General features: G+C 38.9%; 1 protein-coding gene across 2 annotated transcripts in view; it reads left to right on the top strand.

The window, feature by feature from the left end:
* unc5da (unc-5 netrin receptor Da) overlaps window positions 1–27,270 on the top strand; it is a 202,170-nt gene that overhangs the window by 164,407 nt on the left and 10,493 nt on the right. For both annotated transcript variants that reach the window (XM_079585194.1, XM_079585195.1), the window contains exons 7-12: window positions 1,753–1,917; window positions 3,919–3,954; window positions 5,524–5,712; window positions 13,100–13,504; window positions 15,764–15,848; window positions 25,193–25,364. In XM_079585194.1, coding sequence (XP_079441320.1) covers window positions 1,753–1,917; window positions 3,919–3,954; window positions 5,524–5,712; window positions 13,100–13,504; window positions 15,764–15,848; window positions 25,193–25,364 — 1,052 coding nt within the window. The remainder of the gene's footprint in view (window positions 1–1,752; window positions 1,918–3,918; window positions 3,955–5,523; window positions 5,713–13,099; window positions 13,505–15,763; window positions 15,849–25,192; window positions 25,365–27,270) is intronic.

A 27,270-nucleotide genomic window follows, 5' to 3' on the forward strand; every position in this document is an offset into this window, starting at 1 on the left:
ATTTTAGCCATTCACCTTTATAGTGTAATTGAAAGCTATCAGTTTTTAAACATTTATTAGGCTTCAAAAAATATAACAACTTTTAATTTAAGTGAACTTAAAACAATCCTCACATAAACCTATAAGTTATCAATGGAGTTTCAATCAACACAAGTTCTTTAGTCAGGAGCAGTGAGTTATTTTCTGTTACTTTTGTTCTTTAAATGAACATTAATGACAGACTGCTGGCACATTAAGATCTGCCGCGGCCGCACATGACGCGGATCTCACAAGCGTTTCATTTTCTCAGAACTCTTTACGTTCATTTAAGACTTTATTTAACTCATTTAGGACTGCTCTTATGAGGATGCTCAGCAAAACGAACATTTTAGCGTTGTGTTTGTTACTGTTCGTTCAAGCGCGAAAGAGAACTCGATTCTTTCTGTGCGTCATGCGTGTCCCATATAGACAGAGACAGGGCATTGATAGCGCGTTCCCTTTTGTCTTATCGCGGTTAATGGTTTAAAAGCATTTGTGTGAATAAGAGCCTGATAATAAAGTAAAATGCAAGCCTAAAGAAGGCAGAAAAAATGGATCCTACGTTAATTGCGTTAAATATTTTGAACGCATTAAACTGGAAAAAAATTATCTCATGCATTAACGTTGACAGCACTATTATACAGTAGCTCTAATGTAAATCTGCCTGCATTAAATGCACTCTTTTCTCTCCAGCTCTTTGTTCTTGAAAACCCAGAAGTGCGTTTTGCCAGAAGATTCAGTTCAATGCTGGTCAGTCAGGCGACGTGAATATGTCTCACTGCTATGGCTTGTTAATTAAACATGCTTTCTGAACAAATTGATAGCTAATCCATCTGTCTGGGAGGCTGCATATAAAGTAGGAACTTGACAGTATGTGCTGCGTTCGAATTGACCTGGGTGACAGAAGCCTTTCGAGTTTTACATTTGAAATGTGTCTACGTTCTGTTAATGTGGTGCCTGTTTACTGTCTAAAGCGAAACACCGTGCTTCTCGTAGCGAACAAGAGAGATGGAGCGAGACAGATAAATGGGGATGAAAGAAATTCATAAAGACAGACAATTGAAAGAGAGCGTGTGTATGTGACAGAGATATGGCGCTAGGAGAAAATCTGGATTTTGAAATTCCACAAGTCGAAGTTTAGGGAATCAAGAAAGACAAATGGAAGGAGAAAGACAGAGGGGAAGAAAAGAGAAACCTGATGGAGTGAAAGAGGCGCAGAAGAAGAGAGTTATCAGTCGCCGGGTCCTCAAGAGCTCTTGCGCTGACTAAATTTATGGTTTCATTGGAAGCACCAATCACATGGGAAACACTAGTCATGTTGGGGGAAAAGTTATCTGAGGAAGGCACCAGTCGCTCTGCCACAGAAAAACTTAATCTCGCTCTCCAGCCCAGCTCAATCCCAGTACCCCACTCAACAGACACACAAACACAGCATTTGCATTTAGATTAGCCGGAGAGGAAAGACCAGCAGCTCATGGAGTCGTTAGGGTAAAGGGGAAAGCCTGATGGAACAAGACAAAAGTAAATTGTCTTTTGCTTTTGTCAGAGACAAACCTTGAATCCTGGAAGTATAGGAACACCACCTGCCGAATAAGGAAACACACTGAGTGATCATTCTGAGAGAAAGTTTGTATCAGATACATAAGTTTGTTCCGAGAGGAAGTATGAATTCCAGTTTTTTAATTGCAAGCTCTGCATATTTTGAAAAAGTGCATCTTTGTTTGTGTGTGACAGTGGACGGTGGCTGGGCCGAGTGGACTATGTGGTCTGTGTGCAGTTCTGAATGTGAGAGGCAACGCACTAGAGAGTGTACAGACCCGGAGCCAAAACATGGTGGCAGGCTGTGTGATGGAGCTGCCCTAGACACGGACAACTGCACCGGAGACCTCTGCATTCAAGGTGGGTAATCGGTACCATCATTATTGCTATCATCATCACCGTGTCATCATTACTATCATCTCCATCATTTTCATCACTGCTATCATCACCAATTTGTGCACCATTCAGAACTGAATTGGAAATGCTTTTTAAATCCTTAATGTAATTAGGAGAGTAATTAAACTTACACATTTCCAATATTCAATAATGAAATTCAATAAGTAAAACAAAAATATGTATATAGATAGATAGATAGATAGATAGATAGATAGATAGATAGATAGATAGATAGATAGATAGATAGATAGATAGATAGATAGATAGATAGATAGATAGATAGATAGATAGATAGATAGATAGATTATTATTATTATTTTTTATTATTATTTTTATTTTTATTTTTTTTGTTGTAATTTCGTTATGTTCTTTTGTAATTTTATTTGTTTTTTAATTTTAAATATTAGGTTATTTAGGGGTTTTTTCAGTTTTAGTTCAATTTTATTTATTTGTATTTATTCCCAGTTATTATTTACAAGGCAACATTTCTAATGTGCATATTATTGATGCTAATTGTGTATAATTATTCTTATTTTTTTTCAGCTTTATTTTAGTTGAAGTTAACGATAATAAACCATGGATGGATGGATGGATGGATGGATGGATGGATGGATGGATGGATGGATGGATGGATGGATGGATGGATGTGTATATATATATATATTAGATAGATAGATAGATAGATAGATAGATAGATAGATAGATAGATAGATAGATAGATAGATAGATAGATAGATAGATAGATAGATAGATAGATAGATAGAAGTAAAATATATAGATAGAAGTAAAATATATATATAATATATTAACAAATAAAAATCCACTTCCTTTAATTATGGTCAACATCCTGTGTGGTGTTGCCAGTTCAAATCAAATTCCTATTCTTTTAAATTCTTGCCCAAACTTGATCATCATCATTGTCGGTCATCTCTATTGTCACCATCATTGTCATCGTCTTCACTACGGTCATCTTTTTCACTACCATCATCATCATCATCATCATCATCATCCCCTCCTGACCAAACTAGACTGACATTATTAAAACAGGTACAGTAAACATTTTTTTTTTTGTATAACATGATGTATTAACGAACAGACATGGATGGTGTAATGCTTTGTATATTACATGACGCTGTGTGTGGTGGTAAAATGTTTAAAGAGGCTCAATATGCTCCTGATTTTCTGTTATACAGCTCATCCAACTTCCTGTGCAACACAGACATAGAGCAGTAAAAAAAAAAAAATATCATCTCACTTTTGTTTAGATCAGTGGAGACAAGTGCTCTGTGGAAGGCTGTCAGCGCCTGAATGAAACCAGTCAGTCAAACCCTCAGACGAGCAGCACTTGACAGGCCGTTTTGTAATTCCTTGGGAGAGGCAGAAATCTTCTGTTTTAATCCTCCTCGCTCATCATCCTGACAGTTCTTTAATCAATCTTTCCTGCCTCCATCCCCCGGGGGAGGAGGGTGTACACCTCGCCATCCTCTGCAGATGAGTCTAAAGCCCAACGGTGATAGACATCCCTATCAGAGACCAATTTCCTACACCTAATACGGACACACACAACCACGCACACTAATGCATCCGTAACCTTCTTTTTGTGTGAACGTGGTCATTTTGTGCAAAAGATTTGACAGTGATTCCAGATTACATGCCTGTCATTTACCATCACACGTGTATGTAAATCTGTTTTTAGACCGTTTGATTCAGTGTCGTCAGTTATTTTCCTCCTACATAATTCTCGAAATTCGTCTTTTGTAAGAGCTAGGAGGATTTCAGAGGTTTCTTCTCGCTTTCTGCAATGGCGCAACTTTGATCAGCTCACGCAACGTCACACCAAATTGGCTTTTTTTATATATCTCCAACGGATTTGTGCAACTTGCAGACATGTTGTGTGTGCATGAGCATCTGAGAATTACAGCATTTGTGCGTCTCATAGCATGTTATACGTGTCTGTTTCTGCAGACAGGAAGCTGCTCCATGATGTGAAGGTCCCGCAAGGTGAGTCGCTACCACTTCACCTTTCATCTGCGTTTCTTTTCTTTTTCGCTTTGATTTTTTTAAAACTTTAGTCTCTTAGATTCATTTACATGCATTGCATTACTTTTGAATATTCTCACAGGCATATGAAGCATGATGTAATAACGCCACATTGCATCACAATCATCCATCTTAATATTGTCGTTCTGTTCATCGTGCCTGTATAATTAACCCCTTTTGCTGTTTTCATCATTTTGAGTCAACCTCGGCAAACAACCTTATTGCAAACTTTACATAAGCTCATTTCCACACTGACATTGTTCAACATTGGGTTGATGCCCCGTCAATTAGGTTTCCAATGAATCATCCAGCACGCTATTTGAAACAACCTGGAAAACCAGTTAAGTCTATGACATTTTAAAGACCGCTTTCAGAGTGCTGACTCAATGACTGAAACGGTGCCACATTAACTCGACAATGACGCAACAGAAAGATTAAATGTCTTTGACAGGTTTTCGCTTGAGGAATGTCAGTGTCCCCATCACAATTATAACATAGCAAAACAAAACTCAGTCAACTTAACCTGTTACTTAACCTATACCATTTAAAAGTTTGGTGTTGGTAAAATATTTTATTGCAATTGACTGTAACTGCTTTCTCTTTGAATATATTGTGAGGTGTAATTTATTCCTGTGATGGCAACGCTGAATTTTCAGCAGCCATTACTCCAGTCTTTACGGTCACATGATCCTTCAGAAATCATTCTTATGCTGATTTGGTTAGTATGCCCCGCCCACACTTCCTGTTTCAGTGAAGGAAAGAAAACTCCAGATTACTAGAGAAAGAGAACGAGGGGGTTACAGAGTAAAGGAGAGGGGGAAAGAGAAAAGGCAGCAAAAGTGAGCAAATACACAAACACGAGTGCAAAAGAGATTCATTAGCCTGCCAAAGTTTTCCAGAGCTCCCAATTAACCTGCTCTGTTTGCTGTTAGTGCAGCTCCACATGTTTCTGGCTAGTGTTTTCATAGCCGCGGGCTTTGTCTGATGTTCCCTACCCCGTCTGGAGGCTTTTGAATGCTCAGGAACGACATGCTAGCTTTTCTTTGTTCTGTCTGTTGTTCATAGAGTCCTGGTTGAATTGTTAGCACAAAGGAGTCAGCAGATAGGGCCTAATCACTACAGATGAGATAATATAATGAGCCGCGTTGTCACGAAATCCCTGTGGAAGGTTTGCGGTTTTTTGCTTTGCCAGATTCTCTGCGTGTGTTCGTGTTGAGAGTCAGGTGTGTGGATGAGGGCTGATTGTAATCGCCAATCGCTAGAGAACTTTCATTAGTCTTGGTGTCTGGGAAAGTGAAAGACTGAGAGAGAAAGGGAGACTTCTGTGATGAAAGGGCTTTATGGTTATGTCATTTATTTACTGCGTTTTGTGGCTTTGTCACATCGGTGTACATCAAAATGAGATCCCTGAGCTATTTGATGGATATTTTAGCAAAAAAATAAATACCTTTATATAATCCTTTTTAAAGAATCACAGTCATTGTTTTGTCATTTTGTATTTCTCCTCATAATAATTTTCTCTTCTTCTAGCTGAAATGGAGAGCAATAACGATGTTGCGCTGTACTCTGGTCTGGCTGCGGGCGTAGTTACCGTCGTCATGCTGGTCATCGCTGTAATGCTGTACAGGCGGAATCAGAGCGAGTATGGTGTTGATGTCATCGACTCGTCCGCGCTGACCGGAGGATTTCAGTCCTTCAGCTTCAAAAGTGCCAGGCAAGGTGAGCGAAAAATTGATCCAACTTTATTTATGACTCATGACATCATTACAGTGTTTGCAAGGTATATTTATAAAAAAACTGTCATTACTTTCTTCTTTTATTATCTCCACAATTTCCTACAGTTAATTCAGCTTGAACTGTTTAACCTGCAAACTCTATTCAAATGTTAAAGAAGGTTTGAATTACGTTTATTTTTATTATTTTTATAATTACTCACCCCAGTACCATTTTTCTCTTTCTCTCTGAAATATATATTCTGTATACTGTGCGTGCAGAATTATTAGGCACGTGGATTTTCTGATCATATTTTTTTTCCAGGCACATTTGACCAATTCCAAACCACATTAATCTTTTGTATTTAATCATTTATAAATGATATATAATTGTTCATGAAGGCTTGAATTGAAAAAAACATCCTATTTTCATGCAGGTGTGCATAATCATTTGGCAATATTTCTTTTAAAGATAAAATAAGCCAAAAAAGAGATTTAACTCAGACTGAAAAGTCAAAAACTATTAAATCCCCATGAGAAGGATGCAATAATAATGCAATACTAGAAATTGCAGTTAAGGCATGACCATTGGATAGTGAAATGCTCATTGGGTCAGCAGGGCCAGACAAAAACAGGTGGAGAACTGCAAAAGAATTCACCTTTGGCTAAGCCCCGCCCCCCTTAGTTACTGTTGCTACCTCCGACAACTTCATCTGGGCTCTGGTTTGGTATCAACATGGCTTATGCTGTGACAGCTCTTCCTGCTGAAATTTTATCAAACTTTTATAAAGTAGCAAATAAAGTGTCCGATAGAAGTAGGCAAACGGGGCTGCAGTGTGCGTTCGAAGGCTATATTCAAGACATACCGGTGAAACACAAGCAACAACACAGCATCCAAATAGAGGCAAAAGCATAACGGTCACAGTCAAAAAATGAACCACCGCATATCCTAATGGAGACGGAGGCTGGGACTAACAATATCGAGCAACACTGTTCATGCAAAGCTGGGTAGGTCTCTATTCACTTCTATAATCGTTATTACAAAGCAAACGGACTACGCGAGTATAAAGTTGTATTTATTAGCAGCGTGTGCTAGCGTATCAACAATTAGGGTAGACAACCGAAATCATAACCTAAACAGCATAAAACTGTCTAACTAGTATAACTTCACAGTAAGGTTAAAAGCAAAAATAGAGCACACAAAAGTGTTGATCTTGAGGGGTTTCGCTGACTGAGGACGTCCACACAGTTTAATCCAAAGACGACATTTGTCAGTATTTTACTTCGGTTTTGGGAAGGGAAAAAAACGGACACCCCTCTCCAACCTCTCTGGGAAACGCGTATCTGTGTTACAAATGCCCCAGGCACAACGTTTAACCATATTTTTGATAAAACTACGACGGCAATAGCCTGCCGAGACCAAAAATATGAGACGCCTGTGTTAAAGTCAATGGAGCGCTGTGAAAAACTGTCTGACCCTCTGTGGAGCTCGTTCTTGGCTGCGCTGTGATTGGTCAATCTACATTCTAGGGCGTGGCTTAGCCAAAGGCGAATTAAGGTGAAGAATTAAGTGTGAAACCATCAGGAAGCCTTTAGTCTCCAGCGCCACCATTTTCCAGAACTGCAACCTACCTGGAATCACCAGAGGGTGTCAGGATCTCAGAGACTTAGGTTTAGGTAACAGTAACCCCCCTAAACATCACTCCCATCTGGGTCACGGCACCAATGTAACCACTCTGGGTCTACTCGCACCGCTTTTTCTGTAGCAGTTCTGTAGTATTTTTTTCCCCCACACTATGGAAGTGTATGGGGCCCATCACCTGTTCAGTTACCCATATCCTTCAAAAATATCTTCTTTTGTTTTCATACAGGTTTGGAACAACTTGAGTGTGAGTAAATGATGACAAATGTTTCATTTTTTGGGTGAACTATCCCTTTAAGCACCTCTTTTCACTGACCATTTACAAAAAAATAAAGTTTTGAGTTTCAGACCTTGTTTTGTACCCTTTGTTTTCCATTTACCTGTGTAAGAAAAAAAGATTGATGCCTTGCCAAAAAGATGATTTTTTTTCCCCTTCTACAAACTTCTTGTAGAACATTCTCTCACTTTACTCTGTTTCTTGTGTCCTTGCGTCTCTGCTCTGAACCAGAGCTAGAGGGTGTTAGTTGATTTACTTTCCATGTCGCTCTTCTCCGCTCCTTTGGCCCATCTGACGCCCCCAGAAAAAGAGATTGATGTTGATGGAGGGGTGCAGAGAGCAGAGCACTAGTTCTCTCTTGCTTGTCTGTTCAGTAATAGGGCCTGTTCGCAGTGCTATCACTCTCCTCGGCCCACTAAACACCACCATCACTACAGACACACAAACACACACCCGTATCACCAGATGTCTCGACAGGAAGTTTCAAAGTGCTCATTGAGGAGCTGAACACAGTGAGGTGATAGACGCCACAGTGTACCCTTCAAATGCTTAAAAAACATCAACGAAATGATGGATGGATTAATGGAAAAAAGAATAGATGGATGCAGGGCGCTTAGGAACGATCCAAAAAGTGGGGGAAGATACATTATAAACCATATCAGTCTGGCTCATGAATATTAATAAGGTGACATAACGGTAGCCATGACTGATTTTCTGAAAAGCAATAATGATGGATGAATGGATAGTTGGATTTACTGGATTAAAATGTGCTAGTTGATGCAGTTACTTTAAATACAACTGAAATATTTGCCCAGAGATCTTATCACTATGAAAATCTGAACTCATTCGCTTATGCATTTACGACTCCACAAAACTGTTGTAATATCATTGCAATAACCATGTTGCCTAGGCGACAGATATTTGGCAGCGCTGACAACACACGTACAGCAGCGAACGACTTTGATAGACACTCGTATCAAGCAAGACAACTGTTGTCATGGAGCTCAGAACCTTTAGCCTTGCGTGACAACTCGCACACATTTAGATTTTGAATAGATCTGCCAATGGAGAGGTTTCAAGTGCAAGCTGCAGTCTATCCTCCCGGGCCTCAGTCCAATCTGTGAAAGAGAAAATGAGTCCCTCTCACACCTCTTTTCGCCACCTCTCTTAGGGAAGTGCTCTCGTTCAGCCATTGCTTTTCGATGAATAAAACAGATTGAGGGGTGTCTGTGTGAGTGTGATGCGTATACGTGATCTGTCAACGCTCTCAGCAGAGCTCATAATGAAACAAGTGGGATCACTTCACACTGATGTAACAGCTGGTTCTAATAATGGAAAGATTGTTGTTGCGTTTGTCTTGAGAGTTCAGTTTGAAAACTGGAGACAGTCATTCAGTTCAATCATAATTCATCATTTTAAGAAATGTTTTTGACTCAATTTTACACTAAGAGTTTTCTAAGGGCTACACATCAAGGTTTGGCTGGTTACCATGATCCAGTGAGACCCTGCTGGTAGATGCCGCCCACCATCTGGAAAGCACTAAAAGCATCTGTCCCCTTGTACTGTGTCTCTTGCTAAATATTGTGTGTGTGTGTGTGTGTGTGTGTGTGTGTGTGTGTGTGTGTGTGTGTGTGTGTGTGTGTGTGTGTGTGTGTGTGTGTGTGTGTGTGTGTGTGTGTGTGTGTGTGTGTGTGTGTGTGTGTGTAGTGCTGTTAACGCGCTAACGCATGCGATTCATTTCTTACAGTTTAACATGCTAAAAATACTTAACTCAATTAACGCAACATCCGTTTTTCCGTCATCCTTTGGCTAGCGTTACATTATATGATCACGCTCTTATTCATGCAAATGCTTTTAAACCACTCAAGGGCGACAAGACAAAAGAGAACGCGCTGACACGCACACGACGCACTGGAAGACACGCGCCAGTATCGAGTTCTCTTTGGTGCTTGAACGAACAATAACACACAATTATGCCGGAATGTCCGTTTTGTCGAGAATCCTCATAAAAGCAGTCTTAAATGAGTTAAATAAAGTCTTTGCAGTGCAAACTGTTTGATCATTTTATTTAATTTCTGTATTTTGTATGCGCACGGGTAAATATGACATTTATAATGGGTTTATGTGAGAATTGTTTTAAAGTCGACATGAAATCAAAATTGGGTAACACTTTATTTTACGGTGCCCGTGATACAGAGTAATTACATAATTAAGTACTTAGTAGTAGATGTTGTAATAACATGTAACTACATGTACTTAACATGTAATTAAGTTATGGAACAGCCTGTACTTACACATTGTAATTACACACATGTAATAGGCAGCTACTGTTACACACATGTAACAAGCCGGGTCAGTTACATATGTTACCGACTTGGTACAATGTAATTATATAAGAAAGTACTTAGTACTACACAATGTAACAAAAAGTACTTAAATATGTTACTAAGGTGTGAAAAAGCCTGCAGGGGTAACATGGGCTGTTACGCCTATGTAATGGTCAAAGTCTGTTACACAGCTGTTAGTGTAACCGGGAGATCCAGATCTGTACTTTAGTTCGAATTAACTCACTAGTTCACAGCATAAATGCATGTAGTAGCTTCCTAATTAGTAATTACATTGAAATTACATAATATTACACAGGGATAAGCTACGTAAAATAAAGTGTATCAAGAGTGTACTTAAGTGTACCTCATGTGTATCTACATACCTTATCTCCACTGTAGTTTGGATGAACTCACTAGTTCACAGCATAAATACATGTAGTAGTTTGCTAATTACATTGCAATTACACAATATTACACTGGGATAAGCTACGTAAAATAAAGTGTATCAAGACTGTCCTTAAGTGTACCTCATGTGTATCTACATACCTTATCCATCTGTACACATTAAGTACACTTAAGGACAGTCTTGATTCACTTTATTTTACGTAGCTTATCCCTGTGTAATATTATGTAATTAGGAAACTACTACATGTATTTATGCTGTGAACTAGTGAGTTCATCCAAACTACAGTGCAGATAAGGTATGTAGATACACATGAGGTACGCTTAAGTACAGTCTTGATACACTTTATTTTACGTAGCTTATCCCTGTGTAATATTATGTAATTGCAATGTAATTAGGAAGCTACTACATGTATTTATGCTGTGAACTAGTGAGTTAATCCAAACTACAGTACAGATGGATAAGGTATGTAGATACACATGAAGTACACTTAAGTACATTCTTGATACACTTTTTGTTACATTGTGTAGTACTAAGTACTTTCTTATATAATTACATTGTACCAAGTCGGTAACACATATGTAACTGACCCGGCTTGTTACATGTGTGTAACAGTAGCTGCCTATTACATGTGTGTAATTACAATGTGTAAGTACAGGCTGTTCCATAACTTAATTACATGTTAAGTACATGTAGTTACATGTTATTACAACATCTACTACTAAGTACTTAATTATGTAATTACTCTGTATCACGGGCACCGTAAAATAAAGTGTTACCCCAAAATTGTCCCTATTTACTTTGTTAAAAATAGTTTGCCGTGGTTATCTTTAATCAAAGTGTGAAAAGTTACTTCCGGTCTAGAATGGCGTTCCTTTTCTGATGACGTCAGTTTGACGGCTTGGGTTGAAAACGCTTAACCACTCCTCTCAAGCCGTTAGTCTGCTATGAGCAGAGATGGAGAGGACGAGCGATAAAGTAAAACCCTGCCCTCTGTTCAATATTCCATTTCACTTGGAAATAGGTCACAACACTGGAGAAAAGGTGTTTGCAACTTCCAGTTCAAGCGGACTTTAAGTTCACTTAAATTAAAAGTTGTTATATTTTTTGAAGCCTAATGTAAAAAATGTTTAGCTTTCAATTACACTGTAACCGTGACCGACCCGTGCGTGCAAAATTAGTCGCAATGAGCAAATTTCCAAAAATGCATTTTCACAATCTCTAAAAAAATAAAATAAAAAACGAAAACGTTTTCTGAAGGTTAAAAAACAAAATCACCCCACAACCATACCTTACAATCCCTGATAATAACACCTAACATTAACCTTTGAGAGCCAGCAGAGAATCAAATCACCTTAAGGCAGGTGCAAAGAATCTTAAACGCAAATATCAAAATAATATAGAAATAATACTTGCATGGATCTTTGGTGCTGAGCAAGAATGGGTGTGTGTGTAGTAGATCCTCGGTGTGTCCGTGAGCTGGATGCGTTCTTTCGGTTCTTCCGGAGAGCGCGACTTTCGCGGGAAGTTTAAAAGGTTTACTTGAAAGCGAAGTTGCCGGAAAATCAGGAAAAGTCCGTTTCACCCGGGGATAGAAATAATGAGCACGGAAGAAAGACTAAAGCAAGGCAAGACCAAAAAACAAGAAAGAAGTGGGCATGACCTATTTGTCATCGTCATAAGGATGATTCCGTCCACACCTATTTTGGGTGAACTGACCAGTCAGGAACTTTTAGCGCGAGAAAGTTTCTTTGTCCTTCTGACAGCCTAATTTGCATGTTTTATGATGGTGTCAGAATTGGTCATTTTTACTCCAAGGGATGGTAAAAATAATACTACTACAATAATACTATTTTGTACAATAATACTATTTTGTGCCTGCCGTGGGAGGGAAGTTGAGTTGATAAATGTCTTTTTGAAGCTCACAAAGGAGTTTGGAGATGTTTCTGTTTAGCCTCTGCCAGGCCACTAAGTGACAATGGGGCAATTTGATCCAGACTCATCGGCGCTCGGCCTATGATTTACATGGAAAAAAAGCCCAAAAGGTTAAAAGCTTTCTGAGGCGTCGAACTGAATAAGTCATTTTGAATTCGTCCAGACACTACAATAGTATAGAAAGGTGTCAGTGTCAACAAAAAAGGAAAACAAACATGAAATTTGAAAAGAAAATATATATTTTCCCGGTGAAAAGATATTTTGACCAGAGTGACACAATGACAAAAACACATGTTATTTTGGTGGCTTTGGCCAATTTACTGACACAATAACTAAGTTTTGAAGCATGAATTAAAAGTTGTGGGTGAGTTACTACATTTTGCAGACATGCAATAGAGTTCTGACGTTCCAGCAAACAGTCGTGACAGTGGCACTTATTAAGACTGAGAATGTTAACCGTTTCAAAAAATGAGAAAAACGAATTATTTTTACAAATATATTTTTGAATCTTGGTTTTCTTTATTAATATTAATCATATTTTACAACAAAACAACTTCACAATTTTTTTTAAATTATATATCATAAAATAAAAGACTATTACAATTGTGTCTACGTGATTTTTTTCCCCCCGAGCCTTTTAATGAGACTCAAAATGAATTTTATTTCAAAGGTTGACATGTTAATCAGAAGATGTGTATTCAAGTCATTCTATGTTTGAATTGCATTTGAATGCATATTTGAATAGCTTAAAAGATCCAGTCGAAACAAATTATCATGTCATTTAGAAGTCTGCCATACTTTGTGTTCCAGGAAACCCTCTGTTAATGAACTCGTCCATGCAGCCAGACCTGACCATGTCACGGACCTACACCAGCCCCATCTGTTTCCCTGACTCCATGGAGAAGGAGCTCATCCCTGAACCTGCACTCTTTGACCCCCTCCCTGACCTCAAGGTCAAAGTTCACAGCTCCTTCATGGTGTCTCTTGGTGTGTCCGAGAGGGCGGAGTATCATGCAAAAGCCCCTTCCCAAACGTTTCCTCGTGGCGTGGTGCAGGAGATAGGAGGTGGAGGGGGCACGCTGGGCGGGAGGGGGAAGAATCAGCTGACCCCTGTCCAGTCAACGCTGGTCTCTAGTATGACGACTGGCAAGCGGCCGCTCAGGACCAGTGGGGTGTTCGCGCACGGCGGAGGACGGCTGGTGGTGCCCAACGCAGGTGTGTAAATGTTTTTGCACTTGCATTTAATGCATGTCGTAGAAAGATTAAAGAAGAAGCAAGAGAGATTCAAACACACTACATGAAGGAAAGAAACACAAACAACTGCAGTTGAATAAGCAAGAAGCCAGTTTCAGTCCACAGCCCACTCACTGGAAATATGATGCTTATTTAGAATATTAGAAATTTAGAACTAGCTTTCAAATCATCGAGTAGAATATGAATTGAATTGTTTGTTTAAAACTAAATTTGAATTGGAGGAATTCCAATTATAATTTTTTTTTTCTTTTTTTTTTTCTTCTTTTTTTTAAGTTTAGTTCCATTTTTTTCAGTTCTGGGGTAAATTAGAGCATTCTGTGAGAGTAAAGTTTACTTCCATCATGGTCCATAAATTGATAATGGTCCAGGTCAAATATTATAGACTACCATTCAGAAGTTTGGGGTCAGTAAAAATGTGTCTTATGCTCAACAAGGCTGCATGTATTTGATCAATATTGTGAACTATTTTTACAATTTAAAATAACTCATCTGTTGTAATATATTTTAAAATGTAATTTATTCCTGTGATGGCTGAATTTGCAGCATCATTACTCCAGTCTTCAGTGTCACATGATCCTTCAGAAATCATTCTAATATGCTGATTTGTTGCTCAGGAAACATGTTCTTGTTATCATCGCAGCTGAAAATGGTTGTGCTGATGAATGTTTTTTGAGGAAACCATGATATTCTTTTTAGGATTTATTTGATGAGTAGAAAAACATATTTTATAACCATATAAAAGTCTTTAGCATTGTGGATAATTAATGTGAAGATTAAAAAGTATTAATTTCTTTCAAAAAAAAATATTCGTACTGATCCCAAACTATTAAATGGTAGTTCATACAAATAAAAATTCATAACACATAATTGGCTGTTGTCCTGTCTAAGTGGCCGGTTCATGGCCAAGTCTTTGTAAGTCTAGGGAGAGACGAGCTAGTATGCACACGCACCAGTCTCTTCTTTATTCTCTCTCCAGCTTTCCTTTCTTGTCTTTCTCTCTCACGCACAGTATATCCAGTGGCTGTGCTGTGTGTTAGAGAGGCTGTGCACACAGCACCCAGCGGCTGAGAGAGCGGGCGTCTGACAGAGAGACCAGCAGGGCGGCATTGATTTAGGAGTCTCTAGGGTCCATATCTCTCTCTCTCTCTCTCTCTCTCTATCTCTCTCTCTCTCTCTCTCTCTCTCTCTCTCTCTCTTCCTTCTTTACACTCCCTTGCTCTTTTCCACCTCTGATCCTGTCACATGCTGTAAAGAGTCTTGACAGGCTGGCAGAAAGTGTGTGAGAAAGGTTAGAGGCTAGTGCATCTGTTGAAGCGTGCTGGAGTTCTCGCTCAGCCTTTTTTAAGACCTTTACAGCCAAATAGTGACTCTAACAACTCTACAGGCACCTTGTCACTTCACAAGGTGTGTGCTCGTGTGTGTTGTACACAGTCTTTCGTAAGGGAGGATTTGAATGGATTTTTAAGACGACATGTTGTCATGCACGAGTCCCACAAGAAAAATGCTCTGCTGTTTCACGATTCCAGGCTTGCATCAAGCTATTCATCCCACTGAAAGGGCTTCTGGGAAATTAAGGGTGTTTCCAAAAGAGGAACTTTGTTTGTTCTAGTTTAGCATCCAAGTCTCATTCCATCATGCTGTTGGATCTTATAAAGTGTGTGTGTGTGTGTGTGTGTGTGTGTGTGTGTGTGTGTGTGTGTGTGTGTGTGTGTGTGTGTGTGTGTGTGTGTGTGTGTGTGTGTGTGTGTGTGTGTGTGTGTGTGTGTGTGTGTGTGTGTGTGTGTGTGTGTGTGTGTGTGTGTGTGTGTGTGTGTGTGTGTGTGTGTGTGTGTGTGTGTGTGTGTGTGTGTGTGTGTGTGTGTGTGTGTGTGTGTGTGTGTGTGTGTGTGTGTGTGTGTGTGTGTGTGTGTGTGTGTGTGTGTGTGTGTGTGTGTGTGTGTGTGTGTGTGTGTGTGTGTGTGTGTGTGTGTGTGTGTGTGTGTGTGTGTGTGTGTGTGTGTGTGTGTGTGTGTGTGTGTGTGTGTGTGTGTGTGTGTGTGTGTGTGTGTGTGTGTGTGTGTGTGTGTGTGTGTGTGTGTGTGTGTGTGTGTGTGTGTGTGTGTGTGTGTGTGTGTGTGTGTGTGTGTGTGTGTGTGTGTGTGTGTGTGTGTGTGTGTGTGTGTGTGTGTGTGTGTGTGTGTGTGTGTGTGTGTGTGTGTTGCTACTCTTATCTTTTGCTAGGTGTGAGTTTGCTGGTGCCTCATGGTGCGATTGAAGAGGACACAACCTGGGAACTGTACATGAGCATTACCCAGCAGGTCTCCAGGTAATATATCCAGGATACTGACGCACAAAATCGAGACTGTATTCAACTGTATTCTTGTGCTCTGTTCCAAAACCTAGAAACTGCCTATACGGAAAGAGAATTTTGAAGAATTTTGAAGCATAATAGCTCAGAGGTGATGCTGAGACTTATCCAACTTAATTTTGCTGTATTGTAAGATAACTAATTTTTGCCAAATTCTAAGACTATTTGTGGAGATTTGCAACAAACTTAGTGAAATACACCCAAGATGGCACCACTTTTAAGTTTGACCGTTTTGCCTAAAACATGCAATTTGACCGAAAACGAAAATATGGTCAATCTTAAAAGTGGTGTTTCCATTCTAATTGTGCTTTTAAATCAAAGTTTGCCTCGGGTAGATTAACAAAAGACCCCAGGTTGCATTTTGGTGACAGTTACCCTTTAATCATTTAATACTGAAAGGTGTCAATAAAAGTATTATTATAGAGGCGGCAGTGGCTCAGTGGTTCATGTAGATTGTCTACAAACCGGAAGGTTGGTGGTTCAATCCCCGGTTCCACTTGACCAAGTGTCGAGGTGTCCATGAGCAAGACACCTAACCCCAGCTGCTCCCGACGAGCTGGATGGTGCCTTGCATGGCTGACACCGCCGTCGGTGTATGAATGGGTGAATGTGAGGCTAAATGTAAAGCGCTTTGGTGGCCATTGGGTCTGTGAAAGCGCTATATAAATGCAGTCCATTTACCATTAAAAACGAATTATTTTACCCAAACCAATATGCTTCAAACAAAATCAAAGAACAAACTGTTGTAACATCATTTTGAAGAGAATCAGGCCAAAACGAAGTTCGTTTGGAGATTGTTTCTGGAGTTTGAACATTGTTTGAACTCCAAAGTAAACTTTCCAGGAAAAGTTCGCTCTGGCTGGTGAACATCTTCAAACTACAGTACCATTGGTCCGTGCCGATGACGTAATAGGTGTGCTCTGAGGCTCCGCCTTTTTTGATGTGGAAATCTTCTCTGGTTCATTTCTTCTGTTCAGTTCGTCGAGGTCAGACATGAGTAAAAACATGAGCACACTGCGAGCTGCTTTATAGTAGAAATTGAAGTTGTAATTTTAATAGAAAGTGACAGTAGCCAAGTTTCCATCCATGTTATGTTATCGACAACATGAATATGCTCACCGGCATCCAAAACACAATATGCTGATGTTATCAGTAGGGCATTTTTCTTTTTATTCTCATTTCTGTACCTCAATTTTCCTCTCTTCCCCTCAGTCTCGCTCCCCCTTGCTGTAGTTACTGCAGCAGGCCTGTGTATTGAAGGTGCATAAAAGGGTGTACTTTCATAGCGTTAGTATGCTGGGGCTGTGTGCGAGAGTGGTTAAACACATCCAAGTTCAGCAGGTTATCTGCCAGCTGTGCCATCCTGTCGCAACAAGGGGAAAAAAGATGGTGACTGAAACAATGGCACTGTACTCGACCCGAGACCAGCACTGTAGGCATCACACTACGGTGTAAGCATGATAAATCGATGCTTCTCAACCTTTTTACTCCAAGGCCACCCATTGTTCACAATAACATTCGAAAGCCCCCTAGCTATTTGAATCTTGTTTATTTTAAACATTGGGCATCACAATTTTTTGGATTGCAGACGTTTTTGGAACTGAAAATTCTTCAGGGAACCCACTGTTTTTAATGAATTAATTTACATGGCTCTTTCAGTTGTTCATTATTTACAGAATAAAGATTAACGATAAGTTTTTAAGAAATTCACAATTTCCACCTGATCAAATATTTTAGAGCTAGTCACATGTATATTCATTAGAAAAAGCTTTTAGGATTTTATTAATTCCATGTATAGAAATCACAGTCATATATCTTTATACTGTCTGGAACTCTGTTTTTTTTTTTTCAAAGGAAACAAACAGTTGTTGAGGGGTTGAATTAAATTAAGAAATATCTTGGCTTTTTAAAAAGTTATTTTAGCTGATTTTTATGCTTGTTTTTGTCTTATTACCAAACCATTTGTCACACTATTGCCAGTCTCAGGTCAAGTCCATTGCATTTTCGTATCTCAAACTTCTAATCTGTGTTGGCGGGCTGTTTCAATTGAACACGTTTTGTCAAGTACAGTGAACTTCTACAGATATCCCTTGCTGAGTGTTTAGGGAGATGTGAACACTGTGTAGGGATGCTTTAAAACGTAACGCAGCTTGTATTTCCAGTGAGGAAATCTCCCAGAATGCCACTTGCTTTGTTCTGTTGAGCTGCTTAACTCTGGGATTAACCCTCCAAAAATTATGAGCAAACTTCAACGTCCAAGGATTTCAAACTAAACTCACTATAATGTCACCTCGAATCAGACAGAAGACACTTTCTCTTCGCTCCCAATCCTCGGTCGTAGGCTTGCTGGGATTGATAGAGATCAAAGGTCATGAGTGTTCAGAGACTCATCCGCGCTCAAAGATGAAAACCTCAATCTCAGCAAGTTCGCAGATGAAGGTACCTGCTAGCGTCCGATAAGCTCAGAGCTGTTTGCTTCCCCGTCTCCCGTCCGACGCGCAAACACCACCGCCGCGCAGCTATCCGTCAGTCAAATGCTAGCTGCTCAGTCCAACTGTCAGTCAAAGCCTATCTTTTGACAGTTGTGGTGAGTGGCAGGGAGAAATTCAATCCACAACACTGCAATCTGACCACAAAGCATCTACAGAAAGTGGAGGGAGGGGGGTTAGAAGAAGAGAGAGGCAGAAATCAATCTGCAGAACCTCCTAAATTTAGCCGCGCGATCTCCAGAGTCCTCATAACAGCGGCTATAGAGAGCAGAGTCATGAAAAAGGATCAATCAGAGACTCTTTTTATTTGTTCACAGTGATAGGATTGAGTTTGCTCAGACCTCTGGGCTATTTGCAGAGCTTAAAGCTCTCCTGTACCTTTCCCTGTGGATTCACCTGGACATCACACGGAACATTTTGTATTACTAGGAAATGATTCACACAGTGTTAATGAAACAAGACTTTTTTTTGTTTTGTTATCCTGCCGGATATTAAACTTGTAAATCAATAGGTGATGTATCTCCTTGTTATTAGCGCTGCATCTCCGGCTCCTTACATTTGATGAAGCATGGGAAATGAATAATGGCTGCACCCATGCAGGCTAGCTAGCAGTTACTTTTGACAGGGTTACTGTTTAAGGCTATGTTCACACTTAGCGTCTTTTTTCAAACTGCCAGCGTCTGTTCTACATTAGAACCCTATGGAGTAAACCGTTTTTTCAAAAAAGTCCTGAGCGCTTTTTTTTGTGCTAAAAAAACGCCGTTGTTAACTTTTTTTTGTCAAAGAAGACGCTAAGTGTGAACGTAGCCTAAGGGTTAGACTTTTTAAGGGTTGTTACAATGACAGGGATTTACAACGACAAAGCAATGGCAAAAGTAGGCGTGTCCAAGTCTTTGACAGCGTTAAAATTGGATGCAAATAAACAGCTGACTTACTGTAGTTTAGACACGATGGAAAAGTCCACATATAGGCACATAATAATAATAAACTGTTTTTGTTGCTTAATAGAGAGAGAGAGAGAGAGAGAGAGAGAGAGAGAGAGAGAGAGAGAGAGAGAGGGAGAGAGAGAGAGAGAGATGAATGATTCAATTCTGCAAGGATGCACTAAATTGATCAAAAAAAGTGACAGTAAAGACAATAATGTTACAAAAGTTTTCTATTTCATATAAATGATGTTCTCTTGAACTTTCTATTCATCAAATAATATTTAAAGGGGTGGTAAAATGCCATTTTCACAAGATGTAAAATAAATTTCTGATGTCCCCAGAAGTGTGTATGTGAAGTTTTAGCACAAAATACCCCACAGATATTTTTATATAGCTTTCACTTTTTGAGGATTTGCAAAAAGTGAGAAGATGATGTGTCTGGCCCTTTAAATGCAAATGAGCTGCTGCAGAGGGCGGGGTTTCAAGAGCTCATGTGTGTTAGCAGCTGCTATTACCTCATGCAGACACACTAAAATGACAGAAACTGTTCTGTCTTTAATGTCAAAACGGAGTCAGACAAAGATGGAGAGACAACATGTAGAATGCAACAGGATGTCTCTGAAAGGTTAGTTGATGAATTTATGTTGCTGATGTGGCGTTAACTAACGTTATCTTCAATTAGCATATTCTGTCATGGTAATCTATAAATCGCTCGTATAGGAACTGTTGTGAGATGCACACAGAGTGACTTTCGATTGCATGTGAAAAGATGGATGCTAAAGTTTGAGCTTGACTCACTTCTGTGACAAAATACTATACAAATATTACAAATACAAATATTTGACTTGTTCCCTCAACTGTGTGTTCCCGGGGGCGGGGTTTATGTACATTTTAGACTTGCTGATGTCACTAAACCCGGAGGAATGTCGTGTAGTCCCTACCAGCCGTTTGTTGTAGTCCTTAAAAAAACGATTTCTTTAAAAGCAAATATCTCCCTTTGCTTTGAACTTTGAGCATTGTAACTTTGCAGATGTTGTTTATGCTCAAACAGCAACATTACACACTAACTAAAGTTGGAAAAGTGAAATCATACTTTACCACCCCTTTATTAAACTGTTTTCAACATTGATAATAATAAGAACTGTCATTAATAATTGAGCCCCAACAATAATTGATAACTGAGCAATATTGCATATTAGAATGATTTCGGTAGGGTCATGTGCCACTTAAGGAATGGCTGCTGAAAACTCAGCTTTGCCATTACAAGAACAAATGTCATTTTAAACATTTCAGATCTTTTAACTTGTAATAATATTTCACAATATTACTGATTTAACTGTAGTTTTGATCACATAAACGTAGCATTGGAGTTACATAAAAATAAAAAAACTTAATTATTTCACAATATTTGGTATGGCAATTAATGCACTTAATCATTGATTGTTCAACTTTGATTATGATATTATGTGCCTGCTGAAATGTTCATAAAAAAATATTCTCGTTTTTAAATGCAAGGAAACGCATTCCTTGTCAGAATGCAATGAGCAGCTTTATTTTCAAAAGTTTACCAGTATAAATAACATCTAGCTGTATGAATGCCTACTAGCGACCAGCAATACAGTCTGATGGGTTACACATTATTTTTATGGTCCACTTTAGACATTCTATAAATAACTTTGCAACTACAGTACATGTCAACTAGGCTGTTAGCAGAATAAGTTGACCTGTAGCTGCAACGATACTTATAGTCAGTAGAATGTCTGTTGGGGGACAATGAAAATGAAGTGTTAGCAGATATTAAGCAGACAGTCTACTCCAATGACTGCTAGTAGACATTTGCTGCAAAGTTACTTTTAATTATAAGTAGAATGTCTATAGTGGACCATCAAAATAAAGTGTTACTGCCTGATGATGACCTCCCATGTCAAAATGCCCGTAAGTGTGAACAGGGTTTTATAGTCAAATACTTCCCTTCTCTTAGACACTGTGATCTAAAAGGGATAATTGTTCATATTGATCAGGCCATAATGCCTGTGGCACAAAACGCAATGAATACGCTTGTTGAGGTGGTTTCCTCAGGGAGCCGTTTTGGTTTCAATTTGTTGAAGTATGGTTGAAGTGTTGTGGCTCACTTGGTGCTCTAGATGAGATGGGCTTAACATATAACCAAAGGACAAAAAAAGGCTTTTTAGCAAGTTACATGTTCATTTTGTAAGTATAATACATGCTAGTGATGAACTTGACACAGGCAAAATATATTTATATATATTTTTTTAGTTAAGTAAGCAAGTAATTCTAAACTTGTCAGATGCATTCTCATTATATGGAAACAAGTAGCTTTACAACAAATAATAATAATAGTTTGATTTTGAATTTTTGATAGCTCTTTGTCTTCCACAGGGAAAAGGAATATGAGTTTGAAAGATGGATAGATGATGACTGGATTTTTATCTGCAAATGTGAATGGATTGACCAAATTTACAGACGTGAATGAGTGATTTATTATAGTTTTAATTAATATTTTTAATGCATTTTTTATTTTTATGTTTTCCATTTTCATTTGAACGTTTTATTAATTTAATTTAAAAAAAGAGGAATGTTGTCTTAGCAACTAGCTGAAATAAAATAAGTTTAAGGTTGAACTATTTTCATTTTAGTTAATGTGTGTTCATGTGTTTGCTGCCTTTTTTATCAAAGTTATCTAAGGTCTCTTTTTTTGCATTCAAAATCCACGTCTGATGGAGCGTGACGCTTTTGTTCGCAATCAGGTCTCCACATCATTTTAATTAATAACTCCAATCAATATGGATGCCCCTTCAACTGTTTCATTTGTTTACTGCTGTTCCTGATATTTCAGTAAACATGAGACATTGTGTTCCATTTGATATGCGTTTTATATGCCTGATAGTTTTTCTGTTTTCTGGAGTTTCATTAAACGACTGTAAATGTCAGGTAACGCTCTCTCTCCTCTCCAGAATGGCAAAACAAGCTTAGCTGCTTCATCAGCGTTAATTGCTTTTATTTCAGACACAAAAGAGTTTGGATGCAATGCCAATAAATGGAGGAAGTTGGGAGGAAACGGGTAATTATTCAATATAAATAAATCAACATGTAAACAAACAGTGCAGATGGAGTGAGACAGCGATTAGAAGGTTGTTAAGTGACTGGCCTGTTGGTACGATACAGTGTCGAACACTGTAATTGGACGGCTGTCTCAGCCTGCCACCTGCTTAGAATGAAAAACGGCTCCGGTTGTAAAATAAACACTTACGTTCCCGTATGTTCATCAGAAGCATCATTACTAGCGAGTTGTTGTCGAAATTCATTACCTTAAAGAGATAGTTCAACCAAACTGAATATGCAATCCTCATTTACTCACCCTCATGTTGTTCCAAACCTTTCTTCTGTGGAACAAATAAGTGTTTTTGTCCATACAGTGGAAGTCAATGGTTACCAAAGCTATTTGCTTACCAGTATTCTTCAAAACATATATTTTTGGGCATTTAAGTGTTAAACTTTGGCCTGTTTGTGCTACAAATATAAGTGATTATAACAATTGCTTATTGAGGAAAGCTAAGCTGTTATTTTTCCAAGCAATTAGGACATTGGATTTTTTGGTAACATATTAGTTTAGGGTCCGATTCTCACTAATATCTCGTTGCATTAGCATGCATATTACTAGGATATTGGTTGTTTAATAGTACTTATAAAGCATATATTAATGCCTTATTCTGCATGACCATATTCTACATCCCTCAATCCTATCCAATACCTAAACTTAACTTCCTTACAAATTATTAATAAGCAGTAATTATGAGTTTTCTGAGGCAAAAGTCATAGTTGTTAGTTAATAAGTGAGAATTAGACCCTAATCTAAAGTGTGACCGTATTTTTAAAACAGACAATAAAACGGGTAAAATCGGCCTAACATTGAGATGTGGGCTAGTTACAATGTAGCAAACACCCAAGCAAATCTATTGAGAACACCACATGGACAAACACCACTCAGTGTTAAAATCTAGTTTGGATCTCTGTGCACAGAGTAATGAATGGTAAATCATCCCGGTTCTGTTGACAGCAGGTGTCTGGTGCATGTTATTTGCTGTGTCAGTGTGTTTTCCATGGCGCCACCCAGGCTAGTGTGAACTCCCCCTGCTGTAGATGACTAATCCTTGTTGAGGATCCACAGCAGTCATATCGATCGACGCTAACACGTCCAAACTGTCTCAATATGTCACCAGGCTCCTCAGAAGGCACTTCAAACAACACCATCGATCGACCAGTGAACACACACACACACACACACACACACTTACTGATCCACACCCGATCAAGTCCAACTGCCCTCCGGAATCACTTCAACCAGCACAAAGTACAATATATCTGTATTAGCGCTGAGTCTGCAGGCTAATCTGTTGTTTTTTTTGTTTTTTGTGCAGGGAGAGCTGTGTGGCTACTTGACATGTTTCCATTAACAAATCTGCTTGTATTTCTTGCTAATGTTTGTTCGTGGTGTAATCGCAGTAGCTCGCCCTCGTGTTTATTAACCAAACGAATTCCATTTATTTTAACGTTGGCATCTTCTGGTGAAATCAATACTGTTATTTTGACACTACAGCACATATTGAGCGAGGATTTCCCATGAGCATTTCACACAAGTTGTTTTCTTGATCTGTTTTTTATTTTAATAGTGGACAGGAAGTTTCAATTTGGGAAAAACGTTTTAGAAAAATGAATTCACAGGTAGTTTCACTGCTTTAAAGCGTACCATTATTATGGGGTGAAATAACACACAGTGAACCTGATTTTACCAAGTGCAACATGTTCCAGGATCAACATTTCTGTTGATCCTGGAACAACATTCCAATCAACGAATCAGATTTCACTCTTATTTAGCTATCATTTCTCTCTGATTTTAGGGATAAGTTAGGTTTAGGGGTAGGACTAAATTTTCTTAGGGTAGGACAGGAATTTTGTTCCGGATCAACAAAATTTGTCTTATTTAGCACAATTATGGGAGTGTGCACATAAACATTGTTTATTATAAGCGCTTTAAATGCTGAAGCTGGATTCTGATTGGCTGTTAATTTTTATCGTTCATCAGGCGCAAAAAAAAAAATCTGAATATGATTTCAACAATTTCATTCCTCTTTATTGTTATGGCTGTCGTGTGGACTTATTAAAACTTATTACGTATAGTTATCATTGTAGTTAACATACTTGAGAGTGTATGGCGCTTAACTGACCTTACGCTAAGTCCCGCCTTAAAGCATCACTGACCAATCCTGCCTTAACAACTGTTGCTGACCTCTTTTCTATTGGAACTCAGTGTTTGAAACGTTGAATACGTTTTAGGGAGACTATCCAAAAAAATATGATTTAATGTTGTTTCCAGGTCACTTAAAAGTACCCAGAGAGGACACAAACATTTATTTTTTTCCACATTTTGAAATAAATGTCACAATTGATTCCAGCCCACGTAAGGATAGTATCCAATCCATTTTAAAACCTTCTGAGCACATTGTATTGAAAATCATGCTGAAATCTCTAGTTCATTCCTATGGGATCTTTTGTAACGCTTGTCAGAGTTTGCAGCGGTAACCAAGGGGGGCGGAGCTTAGCACAAAGTCAATTCCAACCTTTTAGTGGCTTTTTTTTCTGTGTGTGTGTGTTTCCATCTGATCTCTAGTGCCAATTAAGTAGAATCAGAAGCATTACCTTTTACATTTATTCATTTAGCAGATGCTTTTATCCAAAGTAACTTACAAATGAGGGGAAACACGCAGTGGTAAATCATTCAAAACAAACAGTATTAGCATAGCCACAATACAATTTTAATTTTTTTTACAATATCAGTTAATCTCTCTTTCTGTCTCTTTACCTGCAGTGCTTTGTCTGATGAAGGTCAGGAGATACTTTTGAGTCCTGAGGTAACGTACGGCCCTCCTGGCCTGACCCTTTCCTGCCCTGTTGCCTTGACGATAGCCCACTGTGCAGATGTGAGTTCAGAAGACTGGAATATCAAGCTTAAGAGACAAACCCAGGACAACAACTGGGAGGTAAGGCTGACATAAGAATAGTATCTTTATCAAACCCTTCAAGTCTTTAACCAACGTGCTGGATAGGGAAGCCTTGAATGAGTGCAGATGATTTAAACTCTGATTCATGCAGTTTAATGGGAAACTGCAGTGTGCTCTGCTGGCAATTATAAAGAACTGAAGTGTCATTCTGAAGTAAGAATGCTGAAGGTCACCATGTGACAGAATCAATAGATATGCCCTCTTCATTGTAGACCGATGGTCCTACATTGAGTGCACTTTAAGAGCATCTCTCTGTGTTCCTTTTACACAGTCCTTTCCCTTTGATATTGTGCTGTTCTTTATAAGAGCGAGATTCACACTGCTCTTCCATGTTGAAAGAACTTCATCAAAGTTGAGCTGGAGCTCACTGACACTAGCCGACCCTGGAGAAACCATCTCTGTTTGTATTAGTGTAGCGCAGCAAGCGTGTGTGTGCGACCTGACATTTCAGCAGACTATAATCAAACGCAGACTCTCTAATTCAAAGACACATCACAATACCAATCAACTCCTTTTCTTTCGGTGCAGTCGAGTCATTTTGACGCTGTGTTAAAGACGCGGAGACCTTTGACAGTTGTTTGAAATAATGAGCTTTTTTCAAGCAGGCATAATGCGAGAGCAAGTGATAGGCGGGTAGAGAGTAATGTCCCTGCAGAATTGAGAATAACACCTTTTTTGTGCATTTTAGTGTGTGTGTGTGTGTGTGTGTGTGTGTGTGTGTGTGTGTGTGTGTGTGTGTGTGTGTGTGTGTGTGTGTGTGTGTGTGTGTGTGTGTGTGTGTGTGTGTGTGTGTGTGTGTGTGTGTGTGTGTGTGTGAGAGAGAGAGAAGCGCACTTTAATGTGCACCCACTGATTTGTGGGTAATAGGCAATGGTTTCTGTGCGATGGTGTGTTTAGACATGAAATATCAAGCTTTCCCCCGTCACAAATGGTTCGGGTCGCTTCAGGGGGCAAAGTTATGCTTAGCTCCAGCTATATTCAGCCGGTGAAATGGAGACCCTGGACTCAGAGTTCCTGCTGGCCGCTACACACCCACTGTTCCTGACATTCAAATACCAGATGCATATAATAATAATCAAGCTGTGCTTCCATCTGCAGAGCTATAAAGAAAAGGGAAGCATAATTTCAGCTAAAGATCTTCACCTTTCTCTAACATGTGTACGAACGTTTATGCTGACCGAGGATTTTATAAAGTGAAGCGGCCTGTGAAAAGCCTCAGGGTTGCCAAAAGTAAGTAGCTGTCAGTGCTTATGACATCGAGGCCTACTTTGCATTAAAAGCAATTGAACCATGTTCTAGAAAAGAAAAACAGTCGATCAGCGTGGATATTCTTGGATGCTTCTATTAATCAGACGTGTACTATAAACATTACAGCATATCTTGTAGGATGGCAGACAGTGGTGTTGCACTTAAGTGAAGGTAAACAATTATGTTTTCAAGCTGGGGATTCAAGGCAATTCAAAAACAATAATTCTAACATAAATTGAAATCAAATTTTCTGAAACATTTAATTAACAAATAAATACATGACAGGTTACACACCATCTGGTGGTTTTCACCCAGATAAATCACTTAAAAACCCTAAGGAAGTTTAATTGTAGTTCAATTGAATTACCGTAATTAAAATGTTAAATATATATTTGTAATATTTGCTACTTTTATTACTTTTTTAAAAGTGGCAAAATGTTTCTACTCAGCCGCAGTCACAAGCAAGTGTTATAAATATGGAAAAAGTGAAAGTTTAAAGTTTTAGTGCCAGATTTACTAGCCGCTTGCGCCGGCGCAAACCCTCTTTTTGGCGTTAAAAAAATACTGTCCGGATTTACTAACAGGGTTGGACAGGGCGTGGGCATGGCTGACCTTATTGCATATGTATTATGTAACG

The sequence above is a fragment of the Phoxinus phoxinus genome (assembly GCF_949152265.1).
Source record: "Phoxinus phoxinus genome assembly, chromosome: 17".
NCBI classification, from domain to species: domain Eukaryota; kingdom Metazoa; phylum Chordata; class Actinopteri; order Cypriniformes; family Leuciscidae; genus Phoxinus; species Phoxinus phoxinus.